Source organism: Podarcis gaigeae, assembly GCF_964106915.1.
Source record: "Podarcis gaigeae genome assembly, chromosome: 6".
NCBI lineage: Eukaryota > Metazoa > Chordata > Lepidosauria > Squamata > Lacertidae > Podarcis > Podarcis gaigeae.
Genome location: NC_139682.1, coordinates 61,598,914 through 61,617,169, shown reverse-complemented (window position 1 = coordinate 61,617,169; position 18,256 = coordinate 61,598,914). Strand labels below are relative to the sequence as shown.

The 18,256-nt window shown below is 42.6% G+C and overlaps 1 protein-coding gene across 1 annotated transcript in view; it reads right to left on the bottom strand.

The window, feature by feature from the left end:
* Nucleotides 1–5,448: 5,448 nt before the first annotated feature.
* The window catches only part of CACHD1 (cache domain containing 1), a 122,750-nt gene continuing 109,942 nt past the window's right edge, over nt 5,449–18,256 (bottom strand). Inside the window, exons 22-27 of the mRNA XM_083742844.1 lie at nt 18,072–18,188; nt 17,587–17,738; nt 15,988–16,149; nt 14,716–14,793; nt 13,623–13,724; nt 5,449–7,886 (exon numbers count right to left, since the gene is read on the bottom strand). Coding sequence (XP_083598970.1) covers nt 7,648–7,886; nt 13,623–13,724; nt 14,716–14,793; nt 15,988–16,149; nt 17,587–17,738; nt 18,072–18,188 — 850 coding nt within the window. The 3' untranslated portion in view covers nt 5,449–7,647. The remainder of the gene's footprint in view (nt 7,887–13,622; nt 13,725–14,715; nt 14,794–15,987; nt 16,150–17,586; nt 17,739–18,071; nt 18,189–18,256) is intronic.

Below are 18,256 nucleotides of genomic sequence, written 5' to 3'. Positions count from 1 at the left end.
GCCTGGTGTTTTTACATGAGTAGAATGTGTGCTTTTATTTAAAATGCATCTCTGGGTTATTTGTGGGGCATAGGAATTCGTTAATTTTTTTTCTTCAAAATATAGTCCAGCCCACGACATGGTCTGAGGGACGGTGGACCGGCCCACCGCTGAAAAAAGTTGCTGATCCCTGCTCTGGACAGAACCCTGTAGGTAAGAGTGAAGAAGCCACTGTAAAACAGTGCCTAATATCCAGTCCAGGAGGATACCATGGTTAAGGGTACCAAAAGCCACAAGAGACTGAGAAGCAGACCCACAGATGCATTACCTCTGTCCCACTCTCAACACAGTTAATCCATCAGGGTGACCAATTAGGGCACAACTATCAGAAGTCTTCTGCTGCTGCTCTCTCTTTTGCTATACAGTGGTACCTCGGGTTAAGTACTTAATTCGTTCCGGAGGTCCATACTTAACCTGAAACTATTCTTAACCAGAAGCACCACTTTAGCTAATGGGGCCTCCCGCTGCTGCCGTGCTGCCGGAGCACAATTTCTGTTCTCATCCTGAAGCAAAGTTCTTAAGCTGAAGCACTATTTCTGGGTTAGCGGAGTCTGTAACCTGAAGCGTATGTAACCCAAGGTACCACTCTATTTGTATAAAAGCCAAGAGACTTTGAGATACTACCCATCCATTATGGGCAAGACAAATAGAAGTACAGTTGAAATTATGTTCATCTCAGGACACAGTTGACTAAGAGATTTGAACGTATAAGAAATCTACTTTAAGAAAAAAAAATCTGTAATGTACTCACAACATATTAAGTTTGTAACCTGCAGGATCATTAAAATCTATGTTCGCGTGTATCCTGTGTCTTATTGTATAAACACACCTTATATAGCAACGTAACATCCTTCATCTTGTTAAATATGGGTTTGCTGTCGATTTAACAGCTAATGTTTTATAATTTTAAAACAGAGAGAATAAACCATTTTGTAAAACTAGTAGTTTAGTCTCCAGTGACCAAGTAAATATTTCTTTCCACCTTCTGTTAGCTGGTTTTACAATCTTTATGTAGGTATGGAAACGACTTCTGTTAAGATTCCAAAATGTCATAAAAGGTAAAGTAAATAGTCATTAAAAAGAATCAAAGAATGCAACAACACCTGCCCATTTCATGAGCTGCAGTGCTTGTCTGGACTGGTGAACTGCCATTAAATGGTTGAAGGACATTACTGTGAAATATTATGATTCTACTTCTACTCAACAGAAATCTTCAAATAAATGAATGGAAAACCAGAAGTGGTTCTTCTCTGGCTCAAATGATCTAGAATCATGGAGAATAAATTATTTGATTACTTCCCTGGAGTAGGGTGACCAGTTTAAAAATGGACTGCAGAGACTGAACTTCTTCTATAACAGTTGGCAACCCTGTTGAATAAGGGAAGGATGGAGAAACACTGAGAGGGAAAAAGAGGCCATTTTCAGTAGGGCAAGCAGTGTGGGATGGCCTTTTAAAACAAGGTGTGAGTACAGTGAGAAGGGAGTTCAGAAAGGCTCTGTTGAGCTAGCTTGTTGGTGTTAGCTTCTATGTTGTACCCACCTTTGCTATTCCTCCTTGTTAAACTGCTTGCTGCTGCTGCTTAAAAAAACACTCAGTGCCCCTCCAACACCATTTATTCAAACATATCGCTCTTCCATTTCTCAGCTACCTCCTGTGAGAGAGATAAAGGATATGGAATCCTCCAATATTCCATAGTGCCTTTACAGACTGTACTTCACTCCTGGTACCATGTGTTGTCTTCAACGTGAAGTTTCGGCTTCCACGTGGTAAATTATTAACAATCAAACACGCGTATACGGACAACACCCACTGCCTGAATTTCATCTTCTCCAACTGAACAAGCTGTCAGGCGTGCTCTTAAAGATATAAGAGCATAGATCATCATGGGATGTGTGCACAAAGGGAGCTGCAGAATAGGAAAAAGAATGGGGCATGGCAATTTGGGATAGGCTGTGTGCAAGAGAGAGTTGAGAAAAGCAAGGAGGAGGGCAAGGGGGGTGAATGTGATAATGGGGTTTGTATGCAAAGGGGGCTGCAGAAAAAGAAAGGGGGAGGCATGGAAATGGGGGTGAAGATAAAAGCAGATGCATGAAAATGCAGAATATATTCAGCTGTGTATTACACCCTTTTAGGGTGTAAAGAAATATTGCTATGCCTTGGTTTTCATATTGCTAGGCCTTTGGCTTTGGCCCAGAAAATTGTAAGCACATGGGCTTTTTATAGACAACTACAGGAAGTCAAAGATCCATTTCAGCACATTTCTTTTCACTTGATATATAATGATGAGCACCCTGTGGAACCCAGGTTTTCTGCATTATAGCAATTGCTTTTAATTCCTGGGCTAAAGCAAATCTACACTGTGTGTTTAGAAAACTCTCTTGTCTAGAGTTTAATACCAGCAAAGTTTCCCGCTCTAAATTTTCAATGCATAAATATCTCTTTTTAATCAGCATGAAGTCTGGGGGGGGGGGGATATTGTCTGCTATTGCTCATACTGAATGCACAGTAAAATTATCCTCTATCCTTTGATGCCGTAATACATAGTAGGGCAACTTATTTAATTGCACAAAATAATGAGTAATATCTTGAGTTCTGCAGATTAATCAGGCTGAGTGCTGAGTAAGGGGCTTGCTCCTGAAACCATTAAGAGTGCATTATTATTAAAATGGTGTGTAGAAGCACCTAGGCTCTTCTAGGTGCTGTGATTTCAGATTACACTCAAGGATGATAGGATGAAGAAACATGCAGAAATCAACTACTCAACTAAAAATAATAATAAAATCTAGGTACCTTCTAGATCTCAAGTAAAAAAAAGAGAGAGGATAATTTAACAGTAGTGACACAAAGTTAAATCTAGGTAAAGGTAAAGGTAAAGGTACCCCTGCCCGTACGGGCCAGTCTTGCCAGACTCTGGGGTTGTGCGCCCATCTCACTCAAGAGGCCAGGGGCCAGCGCTGTCCGGAGACACTTCCGGGTCACGTGGCCAGCGTGACATCGCTGCTCTGGCGAGCCAGAGCCGCACACGGAAACGCCGTTTACCTTCCCGCTGGTAAGCGGTCCCTATTTATCTGCTTGCACCCGGAGGTGCTTTCGAACTGCTAGGTTGGCAGGCGCTGGGACCGAGCAGCGGGAGCGCACCCCGCCGCAGGGATTCGAACCGCCGACCTTTCAATCGGCAAGTCCTAGGCGCTGAGGCTTTAACCCACAGCGCCACCTGCGTCCCAAGTTAAATCTAGTCATGCCTTTAATGCCCCTATGAAGTAGAAAAATCCCGAAACGTGCGTATTAATAGGACTTAATTGTCAGAAGTACAGATAGGCAGGCAGCAGATACCAGATAAAGAGCATGTGATCTTTAAAGTTAAAGCAGAGCCAGCAAAAGCCAAGGTTTTAATCCAGACTAATGAGTCCCCTTCTGTGACCTTGATCTGTAGCCAACATGGGTCTCCTTAGCCAACATGAAGGATAGCTCTTCAATTCAACCAATTCTGAAGATGAGAACAGAATGCCAGAAGTCTGTGGCATCGGCTACCCTGCAAGAAAAGTTAAAAGCACTTGTTTACTATTATTGTTACATGTTAACTGTGGGCGAACTGTAGTTAAGCACTACCAGTACTGGGATAAAACAGGTGATAATGTAGATCCATGGGGTAGGTGGGATTCAGAGTTCCTGTAAGTGGAATGTCACTCATGGGACATTCACACCAGAGGGAGGGAGGGAAAGGTGAGTTTCATCAAATTCTCCTCCTTTCTACAGGGCTCTGTAGCAACTGAAAGCCCAGGGCATAGGAAACAAGTCTTCTACTCAGACCACTGGGTCCCTTTAGTTACCGTAAGTATTGGCTCACATGAATTTCAGAGGACATTCCTAGTCCTACTTGGAGAGGCATGGGATTGAACCTGGGACTTTCTGCATGCAAACAATGTGTTCGACTACTGAGCTATGGCCTGCCCTTGCATGCACCATCTGAGAGATGCATGTGCCAACCCTCTAGCAGGGATGCTCCTTGTGACCAAATTCTATGCTGCTTTCTTCTGGGAAAAATTTCCTCAACCTGATCCCCTCTAGATAATTTTGACTACAAATCCCATCAGCCCGTCAGATGGTAGTTGAGTCTGAAACATTTGGAGGGCACCAAATCTGGGATATAAACACTGCTGGAGAAGTTGCAAGCTGTGCTATTACATCAACAATATGCAAGAACCAACCAGAACAAAGTCCATATTTGAACAGAGTCTGCAAACTGACCACATGGCTACATCAGCTTAATTTTGTTCTTCGTTCTCGTTACCCCCCTGCTTTGTGTAAAAGCTTATTTGATGAAGGGTACAGGAGAACTCAAAGGACTTCTGTGACATTCTGGTTGGTTAAAAAAAAATGATATTGTCCAATTGTGGGTTCTGAAGTACTTTAAAGTGTGTTGGTGTAACGAAAGCTTTGCACATGTGGCAGTGAGCATACTGTGCGTATCAAAATCTGTAGCTTTTGGATTGATGAGGACATGTGTAAAAAGTATAAAGCTGAGCAGCAGATGGATCAGGTGAACCAGAGCTGTTAAACCTAAGAGGCTGGCCAGAACACTTTCACCCTAATTCTTGGTACATCTCCTTCCCAACCTGCTTCAGATTTTCCGAGTTCACTGGCTTTCCCATCAATTCATTGGTACAAATTTATTCTTTTCCTTGGCTTATGCTCCCGAGTACCCTTTCTCCCCCTCCTCCCCCCCCCCAGGACACCCTAAGATTGCAATGCAGCTGCCCATGTGCGTTCCCTCTTTCCCTCGGTAACAGAAAAGAGTAAGGTCATTTCAAACTCTCTGTTGATGCACCATTGAAAAACTGCCCATGGAGAGGCTCAGCCTGCCCACTCAATAAAGGACTGATTTAGTCATTCTAACTGTTCTCACCCTTCTCAACTGCAATACCTGTTTCAGAGTTTAAAGTCTGAAAGATACACATATCCATCACTGTGGATAGCATACAGCATACAGCACAAGTGTAGGGTATACATTTCCAGGCTGTTTTTTTCACACACACACAAACACCAGTGTCAGGAGAGCCACAGCAGAGAGCAACATCAACAGAGGTTAGCTCTTTTGTCATGTGCCTCTGTTGTGCATTTGCCGCTGCGCTCCTTGCAAGGAGAGTCCACGTCAGTCCGTGTTACTGGATTCCTGTAAAGTCCACATGTATCAGAAAACAGTGCCTTCCACATGCACTTTCCACAGCGGTATTTCATGAAGTTTTGAGTTTGAAAAGTGAGACACGAAGATGACACAGTTGGGGGAAATGACCTAATGTTTGAAGACTCTACGCAATCTACTTCTGAGCTGAAATGAGAATTTGCTGAAACAAAGTTATGTCCAGTTATATCAAAAGGAACTGTTCCAAAGTGAACTCACAGACCCATACTTTATATACAGTTTATTCCACTAGAGGTTGTAATTTTATACATAGTATAAAGGGGATCCTGGTAGCACAAGCATCCTTACTTTACCATACTGCTTAAGAACCATTTTTTACATATTAAGTATTAGGTACCCTATCATTAAAACAATATCTAGAGATCTCGTAAAAAACCAAACCAAAACCCTACATATAAATGGATGTTTATCATAAGCACAGTGCAAGAACGTTTTAATAATATTTGAATCACAATGAACAAAATGCTGTGATTTAAAACTAATTGAAAATTATGGTGGCCCATGTGGCACCCAGCAGATGATGCTAATCACTAAAGCAGTATTAATTCCAGATAAAGGTGACAAGGGGCTCATCATTAGGGTTCCAAAATAAACCTTTCACAATGGCCCAAAACTTTACAAAGCCTCCCATCTACCTCCCCATGGGTTGACCTATCCATTTAGTGAATGTGAAAAGGGTCAGAAACAACAGACCATTGGGGTGGAAACCAGCTGGTGCCCTTACACTCAGCGAAGGGCTTTTGATCCAGCAGACATCTGCCGCAATAGAATCCCACCACCACCAAATCATCCTTACACCAACTTATAGGTAAAGGTAAAGGACCCCTGGGTGGTTAAGTCCAGTCAAAGGCGACTATGGGGTTGCGGCACTCATCTCACTTCAGACCAAGGGAGCCAGCGTTTGTCCACAGACAGCTTTCCAGGTCATGTGGCCAGTATGACTGAACCACTTCTGGCACAATGGAACACAGTGACGAAGCCAGAGCGCACGGAAATGCTATTTACCTTCCCGCCGGAGTGGTACCTATTTATCTACTTGCACTGGCATACTTTCGAACTGCTAAGTTGGCAGGAACTGGAACAGAGCAACAGGAGCTCATCCTGTCACGGGGATTCAAACCGGCGACCTTCTAATCGGCATGCCCAAGAGGCTCAGTGGTTTAGACCACAGCAGCACCCACGTCCCTATAACACCATCCTATACCCTGTTCTAGAGGGTTCCCCAACACACTAGAGCTAATTTCAGGGGTCACTAGGGCGGGGGGGGGGAGAGGGATTAGCAGAAATTGCTTCTCCTCTTCTTTCTCCAACCAGAGATGTCCACTGAATCACCATCCCTTCCACAAACATAAGGTCACCAAGTGAATTCAACCCATTATTGTTTTCTATTTCACCAGTTACGAATAGTGTTTAAACACTGCATTATCACTGCGCATGGAAGCAAATCCTGCCCAGGTCTAAGAATGAACAGGATGGAGTCTGGGGAGAGGATTCCTCAGTGCTTTAGCCAGGAGGCTTGATATCCCTCCTCCCCACATTAAAATATATATTTATATATAAAAATACTGTGTTATAAACCATCTTCAAAGTGTACAAAATGACCATGGAAACCAAACCTCATCATGTAAACAAATCAGCTCACAATTTCTTCATTTTCCCTTTATAGCATGGTGGTGGGGGAGCAGGAGGGGGAGGAGAATATCCCATTCAAAGGGGTGGCAAGTCTTCTTGAAAAGAACCACAACTTCACCAACACAAATAAAACATAGACTGCATTCATGGAGAGCATCTGATGCTTTTTTTATCTTCCTCTCCCTCAGAGTTCATGAATGTTTTGAGTTCAATAAATAGTACAAAAATAATCCTTTATTTAAAAAATCTTGAGATGCACTGTCCCAGGTCCCATACAGCAATTTGTAAGTGAAAGGAATGGTTTTTTTCCTCTTAAAAAAAACCAACAACCCACAAAAAAGCCTCAACAAATGGAAACCTTTTGGCAATGTCTATTTCTGGAACTGGCACTTTCTTTGTTTCTGGCTGCAAAGATTTCTGTTCTTCCAGTTAAGGAAATAAACTCTCTCTCTCTTTCTCTCTCTCCTTTGTCTGAGCACACTCTTTTCTTGGCTCAGACCAACAGGGTTCAAAAGGCTCCGTTTACTGTATAAACCTTCCTTCCTGTGTTTGGAGGCCGAACATTCCTACTATTCCATTTTATTGAATGTTATGGCAGGTTCATTCATCATGCTAATTTCTCTTCCACTTCAGAGCCAACCTTACATTTTGGAAATGTAAAGTTTTCATGTGAAACGAGTCCAATGAGGTTAGTCAAAACCATGCCTCGTAACGGTATAAACGTCAAGTCTCCTCTCAGCTGCGTTTTTTCCCCTCCCAAGGCCAGAGGTCATTAGCATTCCGCATCTACAGTATGTACTGTGACTGCAGCCTGTAAGTGGTGACTGTGATGAAGTGCTGGGTGATGCAACCTGTAGTGGTGGAACTTGTGACTCAAGAGGGCAGCAGTCTGAGGAGGAGTATCCAGGTCTAAATCTTCATCATGATTGCCCACGTCTACACCAGCTGACAATGGGTCGTTATTGCAGGGAGGGTTTTCGCTGTCTTCCTGAGGACTCATAGTACTGTAGCCTGGAAAATATAAAGCCATATTGGTAAGAAGCGATGACTGTATATAGGCAACAACAACAAACAACAACAAACTCAGAAATGTACACCACTAAAATAATGCACCCAAAATGCAGCAATCCTAAATGCCGCTTGGGTGTTGGTATTTATTATTTGTTAAATTTGTATGTCTCCCTGTACCCGCAGGTCTCAGGGCGGCTCACAAGATACAAATCTCCATATAAGGACACAAAATACATAATCAAAATAAAACAAAAACAACCCAATAATCCCCTTGTTTGCTTTCCTCCATACTCTCCCAGGTTTTTGCCTCTATAAAGCCTTGCACTGAAATTCCTGGTTTTCATACATGATTCAAATATTCATTCGAAAAGGCAACTTTATAATTATACTGCTTTAACTTCTTTGTCCAAGGAGGTCAACAGACCACACTCATGTATGTTTGGGGAAGTATCCATGACAAATCAAATCGGTCTTCAGCCTGAGCAGAACCTGCCAGTTTTGTATGTCAACATAAGTTACCTCAGAGTGGACTCCTAGACAGTTGCTCTACAGAAGTGTGGACCTAAACTAGTCAGATGTCACCATAAAAGGAAGGAGGGAAAACAGCCACCACAAATCCAGTAATCATAAAGATCTCCCTAACATGGCTACTCCATTTATCTTTTGTACTTAACCATTTGCAATGAAGTAAATGAAAACATGCCCAGAGCTACAATACAGCAATAGAAGGAACCTGTTTGGAGCCAGTATGATGTACTGAATCTCTCTTTGGATAGAAGACCCATCGTTGCCTGAGCAAATGCAATTTGTTCAATACCGTAACTCAGACACAATGGCATTATCTCTAAGAAAACAAAACCAAAATAAATAACAATTTAAGATCCCCTATGGGATCTCATTTGTGTTTCCTTTTATCTGCACTGATGCTTTGGGGCATTTATCTGCCTTTCAGTTACTGGCAACATTGATTGGAACCAGCACCATTAAAATCCACAGTTTGAGGGGATATTTCAGCTAATTTGTCTGGCTGCACTTAAGTGAGCTTTTGAAGTCCGCTACAAAGAGAGAGAGAAAAGCCCTAAAGATGATAGGGGGGAAGAGAAGAAGAGGGTGAGCAATGTCCACCCCAAAATATATGGAAATGTACACATACTCTGTAAATATGTGAACAGGCAAGAAATAGTTTTCAATAACAATACAATTTTTAAAATAATAGCATTAGGCAAAGAAGGTGCAACATATAATAATAATAATAAATTTTATTTATATCCCGCCCTTCCCAGCCGAAGCCGGGCTCAGGGCGGCTAACAACAGTAAAATGATAAAACATTCTAAAATCATTTCATTATAAAATTAATTCCAATCAAATTAATGGCAACCATTGGGCTAGAAGGTCTGTGAGGATTGCCAAAGGAGGGAGTCAGGCTGTGCCCTGGCCAAAGGCCTGATGGAACAGCTCTGTCTTGCAGGCCCTGCGGAAAGATGTCAAGTCCCGCAGGGCACTAGTCTCTTGTGACAGAGCGTTCAACCAGATTGGAGCTACAGCCGCAAAGGCCCTGGCTCTTGTTGAGGCCAGCCTAACCTCTCTGTGGCCTGGGACCTTCAAGATGTTTTTGTTTGAAGACCGTAAGTTCCTCTGTGGGACATACCAGGAGAGGCAGTCCCATAGGTACGAGGGTCCTAGGCCATATAGGGCTTTGAAGGTTAAAACCAGCACCTTAAACCTGATCCTATACTCCACTGGGAGCCAGTGCAGCTGGTATAGCACCGGGTGAATGTGATCTTACAGCGACGACCCCGTAAGGAGTCTCGTTGTGGCATTCTGCACCCGCTGTAGTTTATGGGACAGTCTCAAGGGCAGCCCCACGTAGAGCGAGTTACAATAATCCAGTATGGAGGTGACCGTCGCGTGGATCACAGTGGCTACTTGTTAGAAGTCTTCAGATTTTGTACTGAAAAATTTAATTGAGTGCAGTACCTTACAAATAAACTTGGATAGTGTGACATTTTGCATAAATCACCAACAACAAAAACAGATTCATACACCCAGAATACAGCACTCCCTCGTGAAAGATTTTTGTTATTACCAAAATCAGTGAGAAACAGTAATACACTCAACATGTAACAGTTCACTGGAATGAACTGGTCTTCCGCCTGCTTCCGAACAGTCCATGACCACAAAGCCACAAAAAGTGTTGCTAAATGGCCTGCTTACTCATTTATTTTTAAAAAGCTGTTTCTAGTTAAGCCAATCAGGCAAATATTTCCTCCAAAACTGTCAGCTTCTGACAGTCTCAAGGGCCACATAGAGGGGTCCGTAGGGTGGCACCAGGCAACCAAGCTTGAGATTTTCCCATCCCTGTTTTATGGCATCAATATTTTGGGTGATAAATGCAAGAAAGGCAAGGTTTATTTGCAACATTTGGTGACTGGGGGTGTCTTCCTGCTTGTGATTGTACTTAGGTAAAGGTAAAGGTAAAGGGGACCCCTGACCATTAGGTCCAGTCATGGCTGACTCTGGGGTTGCGGCGCTCATCTCGCTTTATTGGCCGAGGGAGCCGGCGTACAGCATGACTAAGCCACTTCTGGCGAACCAGAGCAGCGCATAGAAACACCGTTTACCTTCCCGCCAGAGCGGTACCTATTTATCTACTTGCACTTTTGATGTGCTTTCGAACTGCTAGGTTGGCAGGAGCTGGGACCGAGCAATGGGAGCTCACCCCATCGCAGGGATTCGAACCGCCGACCTTCTGATCAGCAAGTCCTAGGTTCTGTGATTTAACCCACAGTGGCTCCTGCATCCGTGACTGTACTTACTGTTATTCAATATATCACTCTCTCAAGTTGTTCTAGACTTGCTTCATTCTGCCTTGCTCCCCTTCAAACACAATACTACAATCTCCAACCCGTATTTAGTATTTTTGTTATGAAACAGCAGACACCTTAATATATCAGCATGACTCTTTGGAATCATTTTTCACATACTGGGTTATGAAACACATCTCATTTTAAAGGGGAGTTATCTTTAGAAGAGCTAGTGGACACTATAAATTGTCTGAAGTAAGGAATTACAGAGATCCGTTTGGAAGGTGGACACACTCTAATCTTGTGCCAGTCTCTCTGATTAAAAGGAAACAGGAGAAAGGGGAACGTCTGCCATGTAGATGCCCCAAGGATCCATTTCAGAGCAGCAAACAGGATGAGAAACGCAGATGACATGTTTACAGTCATAAAACGAGGCATCCCAAGTTGGACACACCCAAAGTCACAAGCTATTGTTCAAGGTCCTTGACTACTTTATGTTGCTTCTGGAAACAGACTGGTAAAAAGAAATTATGCAGTGTTTCAGGGCCACTAAACACACAGAATTTTTAGGGATAAACTTAAATACACGTTTGGGCATACACCTAAATAAAAAAAGCAAAAGTATTGTGGCAGATTTCACAAACTTATTATGGCAGAAGCATTTATGGACTACTGTCCAAAAGCAGCTTGCCAGGTGGGTCATAGCTGCCAGGCTACTTTTCCCAATCTGTTGCTCTTGCTTACGGAGGAGGTGGGGTGAGGAAATGGGGAGATCAGCATGATGCAAACACACCAGCAGAGCCAATCTGGTGCTCATGCCAGCGCATTTGCACTGTGGTGACCTCGCCGCCACCTCGCCATTCCTTCTCTCCTTCCCAGTATGCAGAAATGGTCCATCTGCTAGGAATTTAGTGTAGTGGCTCCACCCCACATGGCAAACCGCTTGTACACTCTACTTCATTAGATGCATGAAGTTTTATTGTGAATTACAGGAACGTGTACATGTGTGTGAGGCGGGAATTGTAAACGGTGAGGTCAGAGGAAAATGAAAGGCAGAAAGTGCATGGACAGTGATAGTTTCATAACTGACAGTGGTCATTCACAAAATAGTAGTTGGTGATAACACAAGGAGTCTGTCTGAGCAACAGCTACTGTTTTGTGATTTAGCACTATTCATGATGTAACAATCACTGTCTCTGAACTTTCTGTGTTTCATTTCCTTCTGACTTCATTGTTTCCCATCACCCTCAATACCTTATGTGTATGTATACCTGTAACTCAGGGTCTGGCTGCGTACCTGTAACCAACTGAACCCACTGTAATATGGAAACACTCATGCACTACAGTCCTCTCAAATACCTGTATTGCCTCAGAATACACACAGGGGACTAGCATTATACTTCCTATAGGATGTCAAATATACAACACAGGTTTACAATTTCCCCCCCTTTCCCTTTACTGAACATGTTCTATATTTTTAAAAATGTGCTAAAAAAAGTCTGTCTTTTAGTGTGACATTGCCATGTTTCCTCTTTCAAATTTTCAAATCTGATTTTGTCCACCAGGCACTGATAAAATGTGCCACATTCTTTTACCAGACTATTATTGCCATTGTCATTATTTACCACTTTTTGCCTTCAACCCGCAAGCACTGAAGAGGCATATGGATTCAAATACCTAGCAACAGTATATTGTTGCAAGCACAGAGATAGATGATATCTTTACCCTTGCTTGGTGGTGGGTAACTTTGGAGGTAAGTGAAAAGTGCTAGCACTCATGTGATACAGTCTTTCCCCATGACTGTACCACCTTCATTTACTGGTTTCCCTTCTTAGGTTCGACTTCTTCCTGAAACACATACTTTCCAGGTAGATACAGATTATAGTTGGAGGAACACAATCAAATAAGCAAGTGCCTCTTGTGTGTTCTGAGATGAGTATTCTGAGTCTTAATCATCTCTTCATTTCATGTACCGCATGGAAATGTTGTCATCTAGAAACATCCAAGGACTCCAAGAAATAAAATACAAACACAGTCCTCTCCCTGTCCCCACATTTAGCAACATAACATATCCGTATTTATAGTAAAAGTGACACGAAGATACAGCTGACAACGCTGGCAGAAACACTCGCTAAACTTCTATTAATCCTCTTAGTGGACTCATCAACTTGATACAGGTTTGAAGACTTAGAAACAGCTGCTCACTCTTGCTAGCTATTTCTCATAGGTCAATTATGTGGCAAAATCCATAGCCCAGCAACAAAGGGAATGCTAGAAAACCCAAATGCTATCAGAATAAACATCTTCCCTACCTATAGCCATATATGGTTGTATAGAATCAATATATTTTCTTGTGTGTCGCATGTTCTTTGCTCAAATATAATGCACAGCAGGAAGCCAAGACAGCATTCAACTTTTTTTTTTAAACAAAAACCTAACACAAGCTTAATTTAACCCAGCAACCAGGAAGCCCATGTTGCTAGAAATTAAAGGCTGTTTTTATAAAACTTGTGCAGTTCATTTCAAACGACACAAAGGAATGAAGAGTTTCTCCTCTTTTCTGGAGAATTCGAAAGACGTCAGGACTAGCAGGAGGCCAAAGGGGGAGGGAGTGTGAGATTAGTGGTGTCCTGCGCCTCTTGGAATGCTGAGAGGTTATGTAATAATGCTGGTGCTATCCATACGATTAAGATACTGAGCACAGACTTAAGCTAAAGGATTCATGTTGGAAGATCACCCTGATAAAAATAGCTTCCGACGCTGGATAAAGTCTTGCCCTGGAATGGGAAAGTGTCAAAATTGTTTTCAAGTATGGAAAAAACAAGGAGCAGCGCTGGGAACGATCTGTTTGATGATTTGTCCGCAATGCTGCCAAGAGGCAGAAGTAAGATGAGCGCATAATACAGACGTCAGCAACTTCCAAAGTCTTACCATGATCGCTTTCTGTTCCTGAGCGTCCCCAGTAACGGCGTCTACGTTCTGGGCTGTGCGCATGGCGCTCAATAACTGCTGCTATAAACCGGGTGTTGCTGACTAGGAGTGAGCCGAATAAGAAGGGGGGAGGAGGGAGAAAAAAGTTTACACTGAGCACACATTCTCAAATAAAGCATCCGTTTAGAAAAGATTTTATGAAAGAGATCGTTATAAGGTTGCTGTGGAATTCCAATATTGACCAAACTCCCCCCTCCCTTTTAAAAATCTATTGTTGTACTTTATATGCCCAGTGGAATTCATAATAGGAGCCATCTTCAGCCTTCGTCTGAACACATGAGGGTTAAAACTGTGTGGAGGGATGACGGCACATTGATCAAATTTCTGAATCTCACAACAAGGAGAGTAGCTGCTGGTTTTCTGTCGCAGGGTCAGCACTGTGTGTGCTTCATGACAAATCTGGAAGCAAATTATACCCACACCTGTCTTTAAGGCACCTTAAGTTACAGCGTTCGCTGTAAAAAATACCAGTGGCAGCTAAAACCTGGCAAGGCAACCACAGGAACCTGTTGAATAATAGCTGTGATTCAGTCTGCTACATTTATATCTATGTTTCAGGATCCTTGAAAGCTAGCAAGTCTAATTTAGATTCTTGGCGTCTAGCATACCGTCAGTGAGGGCACAGAAATCAGCAAGTTAAGATCAACTGCGGTTCATTAGCTGTTTGAACTAAGGGCTGCATTTATATTTGCCAGATTGTGTAAGAACTTTGAAAGAATGTAAGGAGGCAGGAGGTGGAGTGATACAATGAACAGAATGTTGGCCCAGCTTCAAATCACTGTTCAGCCAGTGGGTGGCTTTAGGGCAAGTCAATAATTTTCTATTGTTGCCTCCAGTCTGTAAGCAGGCAAATACTGCAGTGTCACTTGCAGGGTTGATGCGAGAATGATTGGGACCCAAAACCGTAAGGCACTTTTGTCATCCTGATGGTGATAAATGCTACGTGTTGGAAAGGCGTGCAGAAGAAACAGCACTGAGCCTCATCCCATAGTCTTCCCCACCTGCAACAACAGTGTGACTGCTTCATACTTACTGATCCCTCTGTCTTCGTGACTGTCGTCATCCCTCTCATCCCTCTCATTCTCCAGGTTGGACATGCGGACTGACATTTCTACACACCATTACAAACAGAGAATTGCAACTGTTAAGGGTGAAGATGTTGCATTAGACTGCAAAAGTGCCCAGCTTTGGAAATGGCTGTGAGATGCGCCTTTTTTTTTTGAGAACAAGACATCTGAGGTCCAGAAGCCTCACAGCCAACCATTTTAATATTTTGGTTAAAACTACGGGCAGCAAGTACCAAAAGGGCACATACCAATATTGAAAACAAGGGTGCAAACTTGCTAACCTCTTGCTTCCTTTTCTTGAGCCACTTCAGCAACAGTTAGTCACAAACTATGGGTGACTTATTTTGACTTGATGTAATTACTACTGAAGCAGTTGCCTATTAAAATTGCTATCGTGAAACTCAATTTTTTCAGCAACAGCGCCCTTAAAAATATTTTGCTTATCATGCTCATAGGGTCGGTTGTGAGTGTGCTAGCATAACAACCATTCATATTTGTCAGATAATGGGCTTTCTACAGTCTATGTTCAGAAGGTTATGCTCTTAAGTTTTTTATTGAATGGTGACTGTTTCTTAATTCCTGTGACTGCTTGTCCAGGACTAGCACACTGGCTGTCAACGTTCACGGGGCACACTATTTAGTTTAATTTTAGGAAATGGTATAATAAAATGAGGAATAATGCGCTTGTTTTTTTTTCATTTCATAAAGAGAAATTCCCTAATACCGGATACCCTTTCTCATTTGTGTTTCTGGTATAAGTCATCTTCTGTTCAGTTGGAACAGAAGAAAACGTCTAGGAAAAAGGAATTTCAGAAGCAGGAGGCATTCAAAAGTATCATGACAACATAACGCATGCATACTTATGCTGAAATCATTCACATCTGTAATGGTTAGGAGTCTAGACAGGAATGTAGAATCCTAAACTGATGAGAAATTGTATTTTCAAGAGCCTAGAAATAGGTGTGTTGCTATGTTTTTAGCTAGAACAGTCCAGCTTTAAATTCTGCATCCAGCAGAGGGCAGCAGGGCCCATTCTATGTCACAGCAGATAATGTGAAGTGAACATTCTGAGACGCATGATTACAATAAACCTTGGATTATCAGAAAAGTGCTAGGGCAACCCTCAAAGTAAGTTGTTTCAGCTGTTGTGGCCAGAAACTCTCAGAACAATTTGCATACTCTCTGCAACCCCCACCCTCCACAAAAAAGTGGTGTTTTTGTTTTTAAAAAGTTCTTACCTTGTGCTGCAAGTGGGGACATGTGCTGGTGGCTTCTGCGGTGAATCTGATGACGATAGGCATAGACTGCCAGAACTAGCACCATTATGCATCCCATAATACCTCCAGCAACAGGACCAACTGGAGCACTTTTAATCATATTTAAAGCTATCACCTCATCTCCTTTATTTCAGAGGGGGAGAGAGGGAAAATAAAGCTTATGTAAATGCTTTGCAAAAAGTTCAACCCACCCGAAACGTAAATTAGAAGCAAAAGAGAAAGTCACAACAATTACTGTATAATACAGTCGTACCTTGGTTGACGAATGCATTAGCAGTCGAATGTTTTGGCTCCCGAACGCCACAAACTCGGAAGTGAGTGTTCCAGTTTGCGAATGTTCTTTTGGAAGCCGGACATCCGCGGGGCTTCTGTGGCTTCCAATTGGCTGCAGGAAGCTCCTGCAGCCAATGGGAAGCTGCGCCTTGGAAGTCAAACTGACTTCCGGAACAGCTTCTGTTTGACTTCCAAGGTACGACTGTACTGATTGCACAAACTCCCAAAATTAAAATGTATCAGCCTTTAAAGGGACACACTGTAAGAATACAAATCTGTTGACTATTCTAGGTAACACGCACACAAGAGCGATATGCTGGAAGATTGGTACGAATGGATGCAAAATTCCCTGTTCAAGTTTGTTTGTTTGTTTTTTCTTAAAATATTTCTATACTGCCATATCATAAGATGTATCAAGGCATTGTATAGTATAAAACATAAAGCATCATTTTAAATATGTAAAAAAATAATACAGATATTCATCCAGGTGACTGACCAATCAAAAATAAATAGGTGCAAAGGCCCATCAGCACAAAAAAGATGTCTGGAAGTCAAAAGTGAGGATGCTTGCCAAATCTCTGCTTCAAGAGCGTTCCACGGTATGAGAACGGCAACACTAAATGTCCAAATTATCGTTGAGGCCAAGTTGGCCTCTATAACATGGGGAGCCACTAACAGCTCTCCTTTGGATGACCTCTGTGATCATACATTTAATAAAGGTTTAGGTGGTTTTTCAGGGTATCCTGGACCCAATTGTTGAGGGCTTTGTCAACAACGTTGTCCTCAAAGTGTCTGGCAAGCTGCTCACAGGTAGTCACCATGCACTCCAGGGATCCATCCCCTAAATCTGGGGTAATGAGTCTCTGGACCACATGAAACAATTCTGACAACGGACACCTTGAGGATGAAATGCTTGCAATACAGTATGGGTTGTTTCCTGCCTTCACTGCCATGTGATAGGCATGATTATGTGTCCTAAACACATCCTTTGTCCACTTTGGAAAGAGATTTCCACCACTTGCACCCCAGTGATTGCCCAGCCTGCTTCATCAACCGCAGCTTCTCAGAGTACCAGGGAGCAATGTGATCAACAAACACGCCGACAATGGCACTTCATCTTACAATGTGCAATGGCTGAAAATGCTGTATTTTAATGCAGGGGAAAGCCCCAAGATACTCTGTCGCAAGGATGTCCCAAGAGACTTGTACCATCTGTCCAGGTTTGACTTTATGACAGATGTGAATACATTCAATACATTGATGTTTGTCCACCACGACCATCCTTACCAATGGCTCCCATGTCATCCACGTAAGGGCTTTTGGCACCCACAATTCCACCAAAGCATTCCTTCTGAGGAGCGCAGTAGGATCTATCTAAATGGGTCTTTCCATCGCTGTCTACCATGCACCACTCACAGTCCAAGACACCAAAGCAATCCCTGGAAGACAAGGAAATGGCAGGGAGGATTATTAGAACTCTGCTGTCCCAAATCTCAGAAAACATACTACTGAAACTGTTCTCCACCCCCCCAAAGTTAAAGGCGTAATTTTCCTTAAAAGTGAAGCAAGACCATTTTGTTGCGCTGGCATGTTACGCTAAGCTTGTATAAGGCCACCTCCCCTCATTTCCCAGTGTCGCTGATTTTAAGTCAAGGGCAGTTTTGTGACAAAGCCCACTATGAAATTCAATCATGGTTTGCTGTTACCACACTACAGGTGTTTTATTTTAGATTCACTCGTGTGTGTGTATATGGAAAACCCATGAACTTCACCTGCTCTCCATCCTTTGATTGCACCGTGTATTGATACATTGAGGAAGAGCATCTTGTAGACTGGGATCAACTGCAATAAATGTCATAGGTTCTTGATGGACTTCACAACTAGGATTTCTAAAGTTTGGGAAAAGCACAGGGGGTGGGGATCAGTTACTAAGAGTTATGAGAAAATGTACCCTGAT